General features: G+C 44.1%; 1 protein-coding gene across 2 annotated transcripts in view; it reads left to right on the top strand.

The window, feature by feature from the left end:
• Positions 1-14508, top strand: part of cobll1b (cordon-bleu WH2 repeat protein-like 1b) — a 170061-nt gene that overhangs the window by 137974 nt on the left and 17579 nt on the right. For both annotated transcript variants that reach the window (XM_073047431.1, XM_073047432.1), the window contains exons 9-11: positions 5641-5727; positions 7202-7418; positions 12463-12566. In XM_073047431.1, the coding sequence (XP_072903532.1) occupies positions 5641-5727; positions 7202-7418; positions 12463-12566 (408 nt within the window). The remainder of the gene's footprint in view (positions 1-5640; positions 5728-7201; positions 7419-12462; positions 12567-14508) is intronic.

The following is a 14508-nucleotide window of genomic DNA, read 5'->3' as shown; positions in this document are numbered from 1 at the left end:
GGTTCAGGGACAGTATGTGAACTAGTTTAATCCTAAACACAATTAAAATGATGATTTTACTCTTTGTGGGTTCTACTAATCCCACTTACCAGCACGTGACCCATAGATCAGTGTGCTTTTAGTTATTCACATGCTCCTCCAGGTTCCGAATGTCAGGGCAGTATTTGCCTCCACCAACTCCTCTTGCAATGCATTCAAATTGCAACCACCCTCTAGACCGGAGCTTCCCAACCGTGGACCATTACCTTTAAGCAAAAGGTCCATGGACCCCAGTTGGGAGCCCTTGCACTAGGTGAGAAAGAAATTCTTCCTCCGATCCCTTCCAATCTCTTACTGCTTACTTTGAACCCATGTCCTCTGGTTTCGGGCACTTCTTACTGTCTATGCCTGTCTATACTCATAACTCTGAATATCGCCAAGTTTCCACCTTGGCCTCCGCTGCGCCAAGAGAAATAAAACCAGCTGATTCAGTCCCTCCCCATAAGTGAAACATTCCATTCCAGGTAACACCCTGTTGAATCTCTTCCACACTCCTTCCAATTCAGTTGTGCCCTGTCTACAGTCTGGTGACCAAACTACATGTGGTGTTCCAAATTTGGCCTAACCAATGTTTAGTCAAGATCTTCATGCTCCAGCTAATGAAGGCAAGCATCCCATATGCTGTCTTTGCTGCCCTCTCTATCTGAGCCGGCACTTTCAGGGTGTTGGACTTGTGTACCAAGGTCACTTTTTCCCTCAGTACTCCCTTATGCCCTCCATCCCTGCCTACCCTCATTAGAACCCACAAAAAAGCATCACCTCGTTCCTAACAGGATTAAATTCCACCTGACCAATTTACTAGCCAAATATCACTCTGTAGCCTTAATCTATCCTCCTTGCTATCAGTAGTATCACAGATTTTTGTATCATCTACAAACCTACTAATCATACTTCTTAGTTATTTTAGTTATTACAAACAAAGGTCCCAACAGTGATACCTGCAGTACAAGCTTCCAGTAACAGATATAACCTTCCAACTTCATCTTTTGTTTCTCATTACAAAGCCAGTTTCGGATTGACTATGCCAACTTGCCATGGATCTTTTGAATTCCAAACTTTTTAATTAGTCTTCATATGAGACCATGTCAAAGGCCTCACTGAAAGCCTTTTTAACCACATAGAGTCATAAAACACTACAGCACAGCCACAGGATCTTCGGCCCATCTAGGCAATGCCAAAACATTGACTTTCCTAGCCCATTGACCTGCACCTAGCCCTTGGCCCTCCATACCAATCCCATCCACGTACCCATTCACATTTCTCTTTAATGTTGAAATTGACCCCCCATCACCACTTCCATTCCACAATCTCACCACCTTCTGAGTGAAGAAGTTCTCCCTCATGTTCCCCTTCAAGATTTCACTTTTCATCCTTAAACCATGATCTCTGGTGCAGTCCCACCCATCCTCAGTGGAAAAGCCTGCTTGCACTTACCCTGTCTATACCCCTCATAATTTTGTATATCACTATCAAATCTCCTCTCGATCTTCTCCATTCTAAAGTCATAACCTATTCAACCTTTCCCTATAACTCAGGTCCTCAAGTCCCAGCAAAACCTTTATAAATTTTCCCTGCGCTCACTCAATCTTATTTGCATTGTTCCAGAAGGTAGGTGACCCAAACTGGACCAATACTCCAAATTAGGCCTCACCGATGTCTTAGACAATTTCATCATAACATTTCAACTCCTGGAGTCAGTACATTGATTTATGAAAGCCAATGTGCCAAAAGCTCTCTCTATGACTCTACCTACCTGTGACACAACTTCAGCAAGTTACGGATCTATATTCTCAGATCCTTCTGTTCTACCGCAGTCCTCTGTGCCTGACCGCTCACACTGTGTGAAATGTTCCGTGGTTGGTCCTCCCAAAAGGCAACACCTCGCACGCTTGTCTCCATTAAATCCCGTCTGCCATTTTTCATCCTATTTTTTCAGCTGGTCCAGGTCCCACTATAAGCTTTGATAGTCTTCCTGGCTATCCATTTTGGTGTCATCCGCAAATTTGCTGATCGAGTTTACCTCATTATCATCCAAGTCATTGATATAGATGACAAACTACAACAGCCCCAGCATTCTTCCTTGCGGCACTCCACTAGTCACAGGCCTCCAGTCAGAGAGGCAAACATCTACAACCACTCTCTTGCTTCTTCCTTGAAGCCAATTTACCACCTCATCTTGAATGCCAAATGACTTGATCTTCTTGACCAATCTCCAATGTGGAACATTGTCAAAGGCATTGCTAAAGTCCACGTAGACAACATCCACTGCCTTGCCTTTATCAACTTTCCTGGTAACTTCCTCAAAAAAACTCTGCACCACGCACAAAGCCATGTTGACTATCCCGAATCAGTCCCTGTCTATCCAAATACTTATGTACCCAGTCCCTTAGAATACCTTCCAATAACTTTCCCACTATAATTGCTTTGCTTATTCTTAGAGCCTTTCTTAAACAACAGAACAACATTGGTTGACATCCAATCCTCTGGTACCTCTCCTATCGCTAAGGATATTTTAAATATCTCTTCTCGGGCCCTTGCAATTTCTGCACTTGGGGATTTATCCACCCTAATTTGCCTCAAGACAGCAGACACCGTCTTCTCTGTAATCATGACCTTGCTACGGTTGCCTACTTCTATAAACTATCTGTTCATCTCCTGAGTAAGTATAAATGCAAAAAGTCCATTTAAGATCTCTCCCATCTCTTCCAGCTCCATATATAGATTACCACTCTGATCTTCCGGAGGATTATTTTATCCCTCTTGATCTTAATATATCTGTAGAAGCCGTTTGGATTCCCTTTCACTTTGTCTGCTAAAGCAACCTCATGCCTTCTTTTAGCCCTCTTGATTTCTTTCTAAATGTTCCCTTGCAGGGCAAAGTAAAATGTGTTATCAGAGTACATTCCTGTCACCAGATGCAACCCTGAGATTCTTCTTCTGTGGGCATACTTAGCCAATCATTGGAACAGTAACTGTAAATAGGATCTGTAAATTGTAAACATCAGATCTGTAAACCGTAAAACTGTTTAAATGCAGATAATAGGTAGCAATAAATAACAAGCATGAAATAACAAGATAAAAAAGTCCTTAAATGAGAGTAGTTATTCCCTTCTATATTCAAGAGCTTGATGGTTGAGGGATAGTAACTGTTCTTGAACCCAATGGTGTGAGTCTGGTGGCTCTTGTACCTCTGCCTGGGTGGTGAAGATCTTTGATGATAGATGCTGCTTTTCCATGGCAATGTTTCATCTAGATGTGCTCAATGGTTGGGAAGGTTTTACCCATGATGTACTGGGCTGAATCCACTACCTTTTGTAGGGATTTTTTACTCAAAAACATTGACCAGGCCACTTTCCACCACATATCTATAGAAGTTTGCCAAGATACCTCATTTGTTCCTACCTGCTTTGCACCTCCTTTTTCATAACCTGGTCCTCAATATAAATTAAAAACCCAGGTTCCCTAAACCTATTATCCTTGTCTTTTATTTTGACAGGAGCATACAAATTCTGTACTCTTAAATTTCACTTTTACTAAGTACGCCTTTGCCAGAAAACAGCCTGTCCCAATCCACACTTGCCAGATCCTTTCTAATACCATCAAAATTGCCCATTCTCCACTTTAGAATCTCAACCCATAGACCAGACCTATCTTTTTGCATAATTACATCAAAATTAATGGCATTATGACCACTAGATGCAAAGTAATACCCTGCTTCTGACACCTGCCCTGCCTCATTCCCCAATAGGAGATCTAGTATCACACTCTGTAGCTGGGACTTCTTTGTATGGATTAAGAAAACTTTCCTGAACACATTTGACAACCTCTTTCCCATCCAGCCCTTTTACAATATGGGAGTCACAGTTAATATGTGGAAAGTTAAAATCACCTACTATAAGTTTCTTGCAACAGTCTGCCATCTCTTTACAAGTTTGTTCTTTTAAATTCTTAGAACTGTTGGGTGGTCTGTAATATAACCCCACTCCTGTGGTCTTATCTTTCTTATATCTCAGTTCCACCCGTAACACCTCACTAGTCGAGTTGTCCAGTCTGTCCTGACTGAGCACTGCTTTGATGTTTTACCTGATTGGTAATGCCATCCCTCCCTCTATATCCCTCCTGCTCTATCAAGTTTTAAACAACGGAACCCCAGAACATTGAGCTGCCAGTCCTGCCCCTCCTGCACCCAAGTCTCTCTCCAGTGTCATAATTCCACGTGCTGAGCCATGCTCTAAGCTCATCAGCCTTTCCTACAATACTCCTTGCATTGAAATATATGCAGCTGAGAACCTGAGTCGCACCATTGCTCTACCTTTTGACACCTGACTTTGTATGCATGCTTAACAACATCTTTCTCCACAGCCACATCGCTATCTGTTCTGAAGCCCTGGTTCCCGTTTCTCCCTGTAACTCTCGCTTAAACCCCACCTTGCAGCACTGAACAACCATCCCACTAGGATATTCATCTCCCTCCGTTCCAGGCGCAAACTGTCCCTTCTGTACAGATCCCACCTTCCCTGGAAGAGAGCCCAATGATCCAAGAAACTGAAGCCCTCCCTCCTACACCAACTCTTTAGTCACGTGTTAAACTGTATAATCTTTCCAGTTCTGGCTTCACTTGTATGTGGCGTGGGTAGCAACCCTGAGATCACAACCCTGGAGGTCCTGCCCCTCAACTTAGCACCTTATCTGAGACACCCTGAGCCAATAGTCAGGTCCTGGACTTAATTCCACTTGGCATGATTAACTTATTATTTAATTATTAATGGTTTTATATTGCTATCTTTCTACACTATTCTTGGTTGGTGTGGCTGTAATGAAACCCAATTTCCCTGGGGATCAATAAAGTATGTCTGTCTGTCTATCTCCCTGAACTCCCTTTGCTGAACTCATCCTACCCACATCATTGGTACCTATATGGACCATGACAACGACTTGCCCATTCTCCCTCGTAATAATACCGAAGACTCAATCTGAGATCTCCCTGACCCTGGCACCCAAGAGGCAACATAACATTGGGAATCCCGTTCTCGTCCACAGAACCTCCTATCTATTCCCCTAACCAATGAATACCCTATCACGACAGTTTGCCTGTCCTACCCCCTTCCCCTCCCATCTGGCCCAGTGGCTTTCTTCAGCTAGGTCACCCCCTCCCAATAACATCCTATTGCTGAGGGAAATAGATACAGGTATATAGTTTGTACTGCTAAGTGTGCTGAACCATGGTTGGATTAATTTGTCATGTGTGAATAAGACTGAGGCTATATAGATAATAAGAATTCAATTTTAGTAAAATTTAGAACTTGCTTCTAAAAGATAGAAAAAAGTGGATAGTATTATATCTTACAGTGCAATCTTCAATTAGCTAAATGTTCATCAATAATTTTAACATTATCCAAGGTTAAAAAGAAGCATGCATTCATTGTATTCATCTTCAAATGGTATCACCCTTTAGTTATTGGTAGGATATATTAGTTGAAGGCAAGTCAACTGATTTGTAATCTGCACACTGTTGTGTTTGAAATATTTGCTTGAACGTTGTAGTTATGGTAACAGTTCAATTCTAGTCTGAACTAAACACATTGCTTATCGTTTTCACAGATACTGATCAGGGATCTAGCCCTACATCTGATCCTGCAGATAAGACTTTTGCTGCTAGATTATCACCTACATTATCTGAAGATCAAGGTAAAAATGTTTCTAACTTCAACTTCTTTTGAGTTCTTCACAAAGAAACAACCGATTTTTTTCCCTTAAATTTCTGAGCAACTTGCTATTTTCAAAACTGAAAATGTAATTAAAATGTAGACTTTGTTCATAGAACTGTATCATGTAGTTTTATCAAAATAGATTTTCTAAATGTGCAGCAAGCATTTGAAGATGGGAATTTTAACTTTCTGAAGGTTTAGGTAGAATTCCTTTTTAAGTTTAGGATAGAAATTTTAAGTCATTGTGCAAAACTGGCACCACATTTTCCATTTTCTTTAAGCAAAATCAGTCAAAATGCAAAAAATATGCTAACAAGCTCCCTATTGTTAAACTGCTGTTCTCACCCAAGTTTTCACCCTTTGCTTTGAGCACTCTTCAAATATGTATTTAAAAAGTCTTTTGAGTCATGGGAAAAGACCAACTATAAATTGTCACATTCAGAGTTATAAATGAGCGATTAATGAGGCATTTTGTAGTCAGATGTAACGCAAAACCAACGTTAGAGAACTAGCTGTGATTTTAAGTTTCATTTACAGTAAGGCAGAGTTTATGCTTGAGATTACTTAATTGCACATGTCTGCCAAGGATTGTGACTAGCCTGTTCTTCCATTTAGGGGAAGTCCAGAGTCCTAGAGGCAATGAAGGATTCAATTTTTATTTGGGCCCACCACCACTCTTATGGTATCTGGGGAAACAAGGGGGTTTTTTTCAGGAGGGCCCTCTGTGCCAGTGGGATAGTTTCATTCTATGTACACCTGAAGGGACAGACAGACATTCACTACAATGCAGTGAAGACCATTGACTTGAATGTTTGGAAAAGAGGGAAGAATACTTGAGTGTTCCATTGTTCTGACTTAAATTTGACTCTATTTTCCTTTGGGCATATTTGGTGATGCTTTTCTGTCATGTCCGATGATGACAGGAAACCTGTGTGGGAGAGTCTTTAAAGAGGAAAAAGCCACTTTAAAACCCACAAACCGGGGTCTTCCTTGATTGCAGTAGATAGCCACGACGTTTTCTGTGCCTTGTCGTGCCCTTTGATCTCCGCGGAGTGTTGCAGTACCGCCATCCAAACGTTTAGATCTCAGCCACCCGGTCTGCCAATACAGCACAGAGCTGGCCTTTCCAGCCCGTCAAGGCATGTTGCCCCCAGCAACCCCCGACAAACCCGGTTAACCCTAACCTAATCATGGGGCAATATACAACGCGCAATTAACCTAACTGGTATGTCTTTGGACTGTGGGAGGAAACTGGAGCACCCGGAGAAAACCCACACGTTCCAAGGGGAGGACATAGAGAGACTTCTTACATAATGGTGCCTGAATTGAACTCTGGAACGCCCCGAGCTGTAATTATGTCGCGCTAACCTCTCTGCTGTTGTTGGACTTCGATAAACAGGCTCTTTAGATTGAAGCATTGTAGCTGAGAGCTGACTCTTGCTTTCTGTGGGCAGCTGTCGTTGGACCTGAATGTAACCTTGAAGAGATTGTTGAAATGGAGGAGGCAAGAGCTCCAGTCACTGAAGGAGTTGCTCAGAAGGAAAAGGCACTGAGTCCACAAGTCACCTTAGATTATTCAGCAGAAAATGCACAGGCACCTGTACCTGACAGCTCGGATGTTGCAACGTCTCCAACAACTGATAAGCTCACCGAGGTGAAATCGGAGAACAGGTGAGAACCTTTTCACATCACTTTTTTTTCAGAAGGCGGCTGATCAGAATTTACGCACAGTTTACTAACCAATTCACCCCGGTGAACAAAGTAATCCCTTTCAAACTTTACATTCTTATGTTGCACCTCTAATTGAAAGCAACATCGTTACCATAAGCAATAAATAAGCAAGTGGGGTGTGTGTATGATACATGAGGGAATGGGGTATGTGTATGGTACGTGAGGGAATGGGGTTTGTGTATGGTACGTGAGGGAATGGGGTTTGTGTATGGTACGTGAGGGAATGGGGCGTGTGTATGGTACGTGAGGGAATGGGGTTTGTGTATGGTACGTGAGGGAATGGGGCGTGTGTATGGTACGTGAGGGAATGGGGCGTGTGTATGGTACGTGAAGGAATGGGGCGTGTGTATGGTACGTGAGGGAATGGGGCGTGTGTATGGTACGTGAGGGAATGGGGCGTGTGTATGGTACGTGAGGGAATGGGGTTTGTGTATGGTACGTGAGGGAATGGGGCGTGTGTATGGTACGTGAGGGAATGGGGTTTGTGTATGGTACGTGAGGAAATGGGGCGTGTGTATGGTACGTGAGGGAATGGGGCGTGTGTATGGTACGTGAAGGAATGGGGCGTGTGTATGGTACGTGAGGGAATGGGGCGTGTGTATGGTACGTGAGGGAATGGGGTGTGTGTATGGTACGTGAGGGAATGGGGTTTGTGTGAGGGAATGGGGTGTGTGTATGGTACGTGAGGGAATGGGGTACGTGTATAGTACGTGAGGGAATGGGGTTTGTGTGAGGGAATGGGGTGTGTGTATGGTACGTGAGGGAATGGGGTACGTGTATGGTACGTGAGGGAATGGGGTGTATGTATGGTACGTGAGGGAATGAGGTTTGTGTATGGTACGTGAGGGAATGGGGTTTGTGTATGGTGCGTGAGGGAATGGGGTTTGTGTGAGGGAATGGGGTATGTGTATGGTACGTGAGGGAATGGGGTGTGTGTATGGTACGTGAGGGAATGGAGTGTGTGTATGGTATGTGAGGGAATGGGGTTTGTGTGAGGGAATGGGGTACATGTATGGTACGTGAGGGAATGAGGTTTGTGTATGGTACGTGAGGGAATGGGGTGTGTGTATGGTACGTGAGGGAATGGGGCGTGTGTATGGTACGTGAGGGAATGGGGTTTGTGTATGGTACGTGAGGGAATGGGGTTTGTGTATGGTACGTGAGGGAATGGGGTTTGTGTGAAGGAATGGGGCGTGTGTATGGTACGTGAGGGAATGGGGCGTGTGTATGGTACGTGAGGGAATGGGGTTTGTGTATGGTACGTGAGGGAATGGGGTTTGTGTATGGTACGTGAGGGAATGGGGTTTGTGTATGGTACATGAGGGAATGGGGTTTGTGTATGGTACGTGAGGGAATGAGGCGTGTGTATGGTACGTGAGGGAATGGGGTTTGTGTATGGTACGTGAGGGAATGGGGCGTGTGTATGGTACGTGAGGGAATGGGGCGTGTGTATGGTACATGAGGGAATGGGGTTTGTGTATGGTACATGAGGGAATGGGGTTTGTGTATGGTACGTGAGGGAATGGGGTGTGTGTATGGTACGTGAGGGAATGGGGCGTGTGTATGGTACGTGAGGGAATGGGGTGTGTGTATGGTACGTGAGGGAATGAGGTTTGTGTATGGTACGTGAGGGAATGGGGTGTGTGTATGGTACGTGAGGGAATGGGGCGTGTGTATGGTACGTGAGGGAATGGGGCGTGTGTATGGTACGTGAGGGAATGGGGTTTGTGTATGGTACGTGAGGGAATGGGGTTTGTGTATGGTACATGAGGGAATGGGGCGTGTGTATGGTACGTGAGGGAATGAGGCGTGTGTATGGCGTCCCATCTTCTGTCTCCATTCCTCCTGTAGTCCACAACCAACTCCCTTGTCTTTGCGGCGTTGAGGGAGAGGTTGTTTTCTTGATACCGCTGTGTCAGGGTGATGACTTCTCTGTTATTATTTGAGATAAGGCCAATCAATGTAACATCGTCAGCAAATTTAATTAGCAGATTGGAGCTATGGGGGTCTACACAGTCATGGGTATACAGGGAGTAAAGGATAGAGCTTAGTACACAGCCCTGAGAGCTCCTGTATGGAGGGGCAGAGGGGCAGAGGTGAGGGAGCCCACTCTTACCTCCTGCTGGCGATCTGACAGGAAGTCCAGGATCCAGCTACACAAGGGAGGGTGAAGGCCGAGGTCTCTGAGCTTTTTGTCGAGCCTGGAGGGAACTATGGTGTTGAATGCTGAACTGTAGTCCAAGATCAGCATTCTCACATAAGCATCCTTCTTCTCCAGATGTGCAAGGACGGTGTGTAGAGCTGTGGCTATTGTGTCATCTGTCGATTGGTTGAGTCGGTAGGCGAATTGTAGGGGGTTCAGTGTGGGTGGCAGCATGCTGCAGCATAGTACAGCAGATTATTGCCCAGGTAAGTTCCCAGGTATTTGTAGTCCCGACAACTTCCACGTCTGTTCCCTTGATGGAGATGGGAATGAAGGGTGTTTTCACCTTCCTGAAGTCCATCACCAACTCCTTTGTCTTAGTGAAGCTGAGCTGCAGGTGATTCAGCTCACACCACTCGACAAAGATGTCCAGCACTCATCGGTACTCAGCCTCCTGACCCCGGTTGATACAGCCTACAACTGCCGAATTGTTTGAAAACTTCTGCAGGTGACAGGAATCAAAGTCCAGGTACAGATGGTAAACAGGACTGTCGTCTGAGGTGCCCCTGTGCTGCACACCACAGAGTCTGACACACTGCTCTGCAATCTCACATCCTATGGTCGTGAGGACAGCCGGTAATCTATGACACTAGCGAAGCGTCCACCTGCTCCTCCGTCAGCTTACTCCCTAGTAGGGCAGGTTGTATGGTGTCAAAAGCACAGGAGAAATCAAAGGACATGAATTACACAGTCCTGCCTAGTTCATCCCGATAGATGTAAACCCGCTAAGAATAATGGCGTCCTCAATTCCAGTAAGATTGGGAGTGTTGTGGACAGTGAGGAAGGCTATCATGACTTGCAGGGGGATCTGAATCAGCTGGAAAAATGGGCTGAAAAATGGCAGGTGGAATGTAATGCGGACAAGTGTGAGGTTTCATACTTTGGTAGAGCCAACCAGGGTGAGTCTTACACTGTGAATGGTAGGGCACTGAGGAGCGGGGTAGAACAAAGGGATCTGGGAATAGAGGTACATAATTCACTGAAAGTGGCATCACAGGTAGATAGAATTGTAAAGAATGCTTTTGGCACATTGCCCTTCATAATTCAATGTATTGAGTTCAATGTCGCAAAAACAAAGGAGCTGGTTGTGTACAACAGGAGGAATGGAGACAGGCTAGCCTCTATTGACATCAATGGATCTGGGGTTGCAAGGGTGAACAGCTTTAAGTTCCTCAACATACACTGCACTGAGGACCTCACGTGGTCTGTACATGCGGTCACGTGCTGGCGTGGTCTGTACAACCCTAATGCGAGGCTATGTGGTGAAAAAGCGCAAAAGCGGCTCTTTCATCTCAGATGGTTGAAGAAATTTGCTGTGGGTCCCCAAATCCCGAGAATTTTCTACAGGGGCACAATTGAGAGCATCCTGACTGGCTGCATCACTGCCTGGTACGGGAACTGTACCTCCTTCAATCTCAGGACTCTGCAGAGAGTGGTGCGGACAGCCCAGCGCATCTGTAGATGTGAACTTCCCATGATTCAGGACATTTAGAAAAACAGGGCTCAAAGGATCACTGGAGACCCGAGTCACCCCAACCACGAACTGTTCCAGCTGTTACCATCCGGGAAACGGTACTGCAGCATAATAGCCCGGACCAACGGGCTCCACGACGGCTTCTTCCACCAGGCCATAAGACTGATTTATTCACACTGATATAATTGTATTTCAGTGCGATATTGACTGACCTGTTGTACATACTGTTCATGACAAATTACTATAAATTGCACATTTAGAAGGAGACGTAACGTAAAGATTTTTACTCCTTGTGTATGTGAAGGATGTAAGTAATAAAGTCATTTCAGATGCTCCACGACTCAGTGGTGGCCAGCGTTCTATTCCACGCTGTCGTCTGCTGGGGCAGCGGGGTGAGAGTAGCTGACACCAAGATCGATAAGCTCGTCAGGAAGGCTGGTTCTGTTCTGGGAGTGGAACTGGATTTGCTGGTGGCTGTGTCTGAGAGAGGAGGATGATGCAGAAGCTACAGAGCATTATGGACAATCCCTCTCACCCCCTCCATGACATACTGGACAAAGAGAGGAGCACCTTTAGTAACAGACTGGTTCCACTGAGGTGCCCCTCTGAACATCACAGCAGATCCTTTCACCCTGTGGCTATAAGATTCTACAACTCCTCCCTAAGTATCTAAATATGTAGTTTCATTGCACATCTGCATTTTGCACTATTACTTTTTAATCCACATTTTGTATCCTTCTTCGTACCTGGAATCTTTTTTTTGAATTTTGAAGTATATATTTCTGACTGAACAACCTTGCAACAATAATTTCCTTCGGGATAAATTTGCTGATCCATTTAACCACATTACCATCCAGATCATTGATGTAGATGACAGTCATTTGATGCGATAACAAATTTCAAACATCTGTGATATTCTTATAGAAAATAGAACATAGAAAGCTACAGCACATTACAGGCCCTTTGGCCCACAATGTTGTGCCAAACTCTGGAAACTGCCTAGAATTTCCCTCCACTTAGCCTTCTATTTTTCCAAGCTCCATGTACCTATCTAAGACCCTATTGTATCTGCCTCCACCACCATCGCTGGCGGTGCATTCCAAGCATCCCCCACTCTCTGCGTGGAAAATCTTATCTTTGACATCCCCCTTGTACTTACTTCCAAGCACCTTAAAACTTTGCCCCCTTGTATTAGCCATTTCAGCCCTGGGAAAAAGCCTCTGTCTATCCACACGATCAATGCCCCTCATCATCTCTTACACCTCCATCTTATACTCCATCTCTTTGTTGTACTTGTGTATTATCAGGGTAAGTGCAGCCGGAAACACCGCCAATCAAACAGCAATGGAAAAGGATAACAATTCACTGATGGAAAATGCAGATAAGAATATTTCAGCAATCAACAGTCATGGTAAGTGCCTCCTGTAAATTAAGGAAGTTGGTATTATAGGCCCTCAAAATTTCAAAGATTCAATGTACATTTATTATCAAAGCATGTATGCAGTATACAAATTAGTCTTCTCGCAGACAGCCACGAAACAAGACCGTGAAACCCGTTCAACGAAAAACATCAAACCACATCCCTCCCCCACAACACACAAAAAAATGCACAAATTGCAAAAAAAAAGAGCCAGAAACACAGAATATAAAACCGTTAGCTTACAACGTCAACATGGACAGAGTCCAGGCATATTCAATTCAGTTCAGTTTAATCTAGTGCTATGTCAGTCATTATCTGCAGGCCATCCTGATCAAAATCACACCAAATAGCATTAAAAAAAGGGATTGACCAGAAAAACACATCATAACGTGAACTACAGAGTCCAATCCCCAAACGGCTTTGTTTAAACCTTGCCCAAGACCCCGGACTCTGGCATCATCACTGTTTAAGTGCATGGATTTGATAGCTTCAAAGTAACTTCAATAATTAACATGTAACTTGACATTAATATGAAATATTTTCCTTCTTTCCATTTGCATGTCTTTAAATTCACTCTTTGATTTTAATATTGTTTGAGTGATTTCATACAACTTTTGGATCTGAATATCATTGGAATGTTGTATATTCTCAGATGCTAACTTAAAATTCAGACTCATTATATTGCAGTGGAGAGTAACACGTAAGTCTTTAGATCACTTGACTAACAGGCTTGTAAAGCTACATTGTGGTTAGGTTGTGAAAATGATACATTATTAAAAATCATGAAATTTTTACCATCTCTGATTTTAGAACAAACTGACAAATTTATTCTTGGTGAAAGCTCGTAGAAGAAAGTTCATTGTTGGTACATCTCCCAATGATTAGTGAAGCAGTGATCAGAGATCTGCACGGCAGCATAGTGTAGTACAGTACAGGTGACACAGGTTCAATTCCTACCGCTGCCTGTAAGGAGTTTGTACGTTCTCCCCGTGACCACGTGGGTTGCCTCTGGGTGCTCCAGTTTCCTCCCACAGTCCATGGTCAGTCAGTTGGTCATTGTAAATTGCCCCGTGATTAGGCTGAGATTAAATCGGGGGTTTGCTGGGTGGTGTGGCTCAAGGGCCTGGAGGACCCTATTCCACACTGTATCTCAATAAATAAATAAAACAATTCTATCCCCAGCTCACCAGAGACCTAAGTCGTTTCACTGAACCTGGTAGCTGTCTCTGAGATCTACTCAGTGGCAGCAGCTGCTCCAATGCACAGTTGGAATGCAGAAAGTCCTCGGGTTACGAACGAGTTCCGTTCCTTGTCCGTCTTTAAGTCGGATTTATACGTAAGTCGGAACAGGTACATCCGGTATTATTTAGCGCAGTTAGTCAAACGTTTGTCTTAGTATATAGTATATTTTTTACCTTTCTATGCATATAAAACACTTAAGAAACGTATGTATTCCAATAATTAAACCACTGCGTTGCTTAGTAATAATTGTAGCTTTCATTGGGGCAGGGCCTTTCACATGCCCCATTATTCTCACTTTATCCTTTAAAATTGTTCCGATCGTTGGCCGACTGTAGGCTTTTCCAATGACCGATGGCGTTTCACCTCTTTCCGATCGCTTTATTATTTCCACTTTATTTTCAATTGCGATCATTTTCCATCAGTGGAACAGAAACAGCAGCCATGGGCGGCGGGTCTGGAGCTCCCCTGGATCCTAAAGTCCACCCACACTGAACCAGGTTAAATGGGACAAGTGCTGACTGGGAAAGGGGGGAGGGGGTCAGGGTGAATCTTGCTAAGAAAAACTTAAGCCAAATACAAAGTTACACACTCAACATAGTGTTAACAGCAACGTGATCTGACTTAAAACGGCGTATGGCGTTCTCCTTCCTTGAGCCGACGAATTTTTAATATAATAGGCTTTATGGCAGGC

This window comes from Hemitrygon akajei, chromosome 5 (assembly GCF_048418815.1).
Source record: "Hemitrygon akajei chromosome 5, sHemAka1.3, whole genome shotgun sequence".
NCBI classification, from domain to species: domain Eukaryota; kingdom Metazoa; phylum Chordata; class Chondrichthyes; order Myliobatiformes; family Dasyatidae; genus Hemitrygon; species Hemitrygon akajei.
Note: the sequence above shows the minus strand (reverse complement) of the source record. Positions and strands in the feature narration are given on the sequence as shown.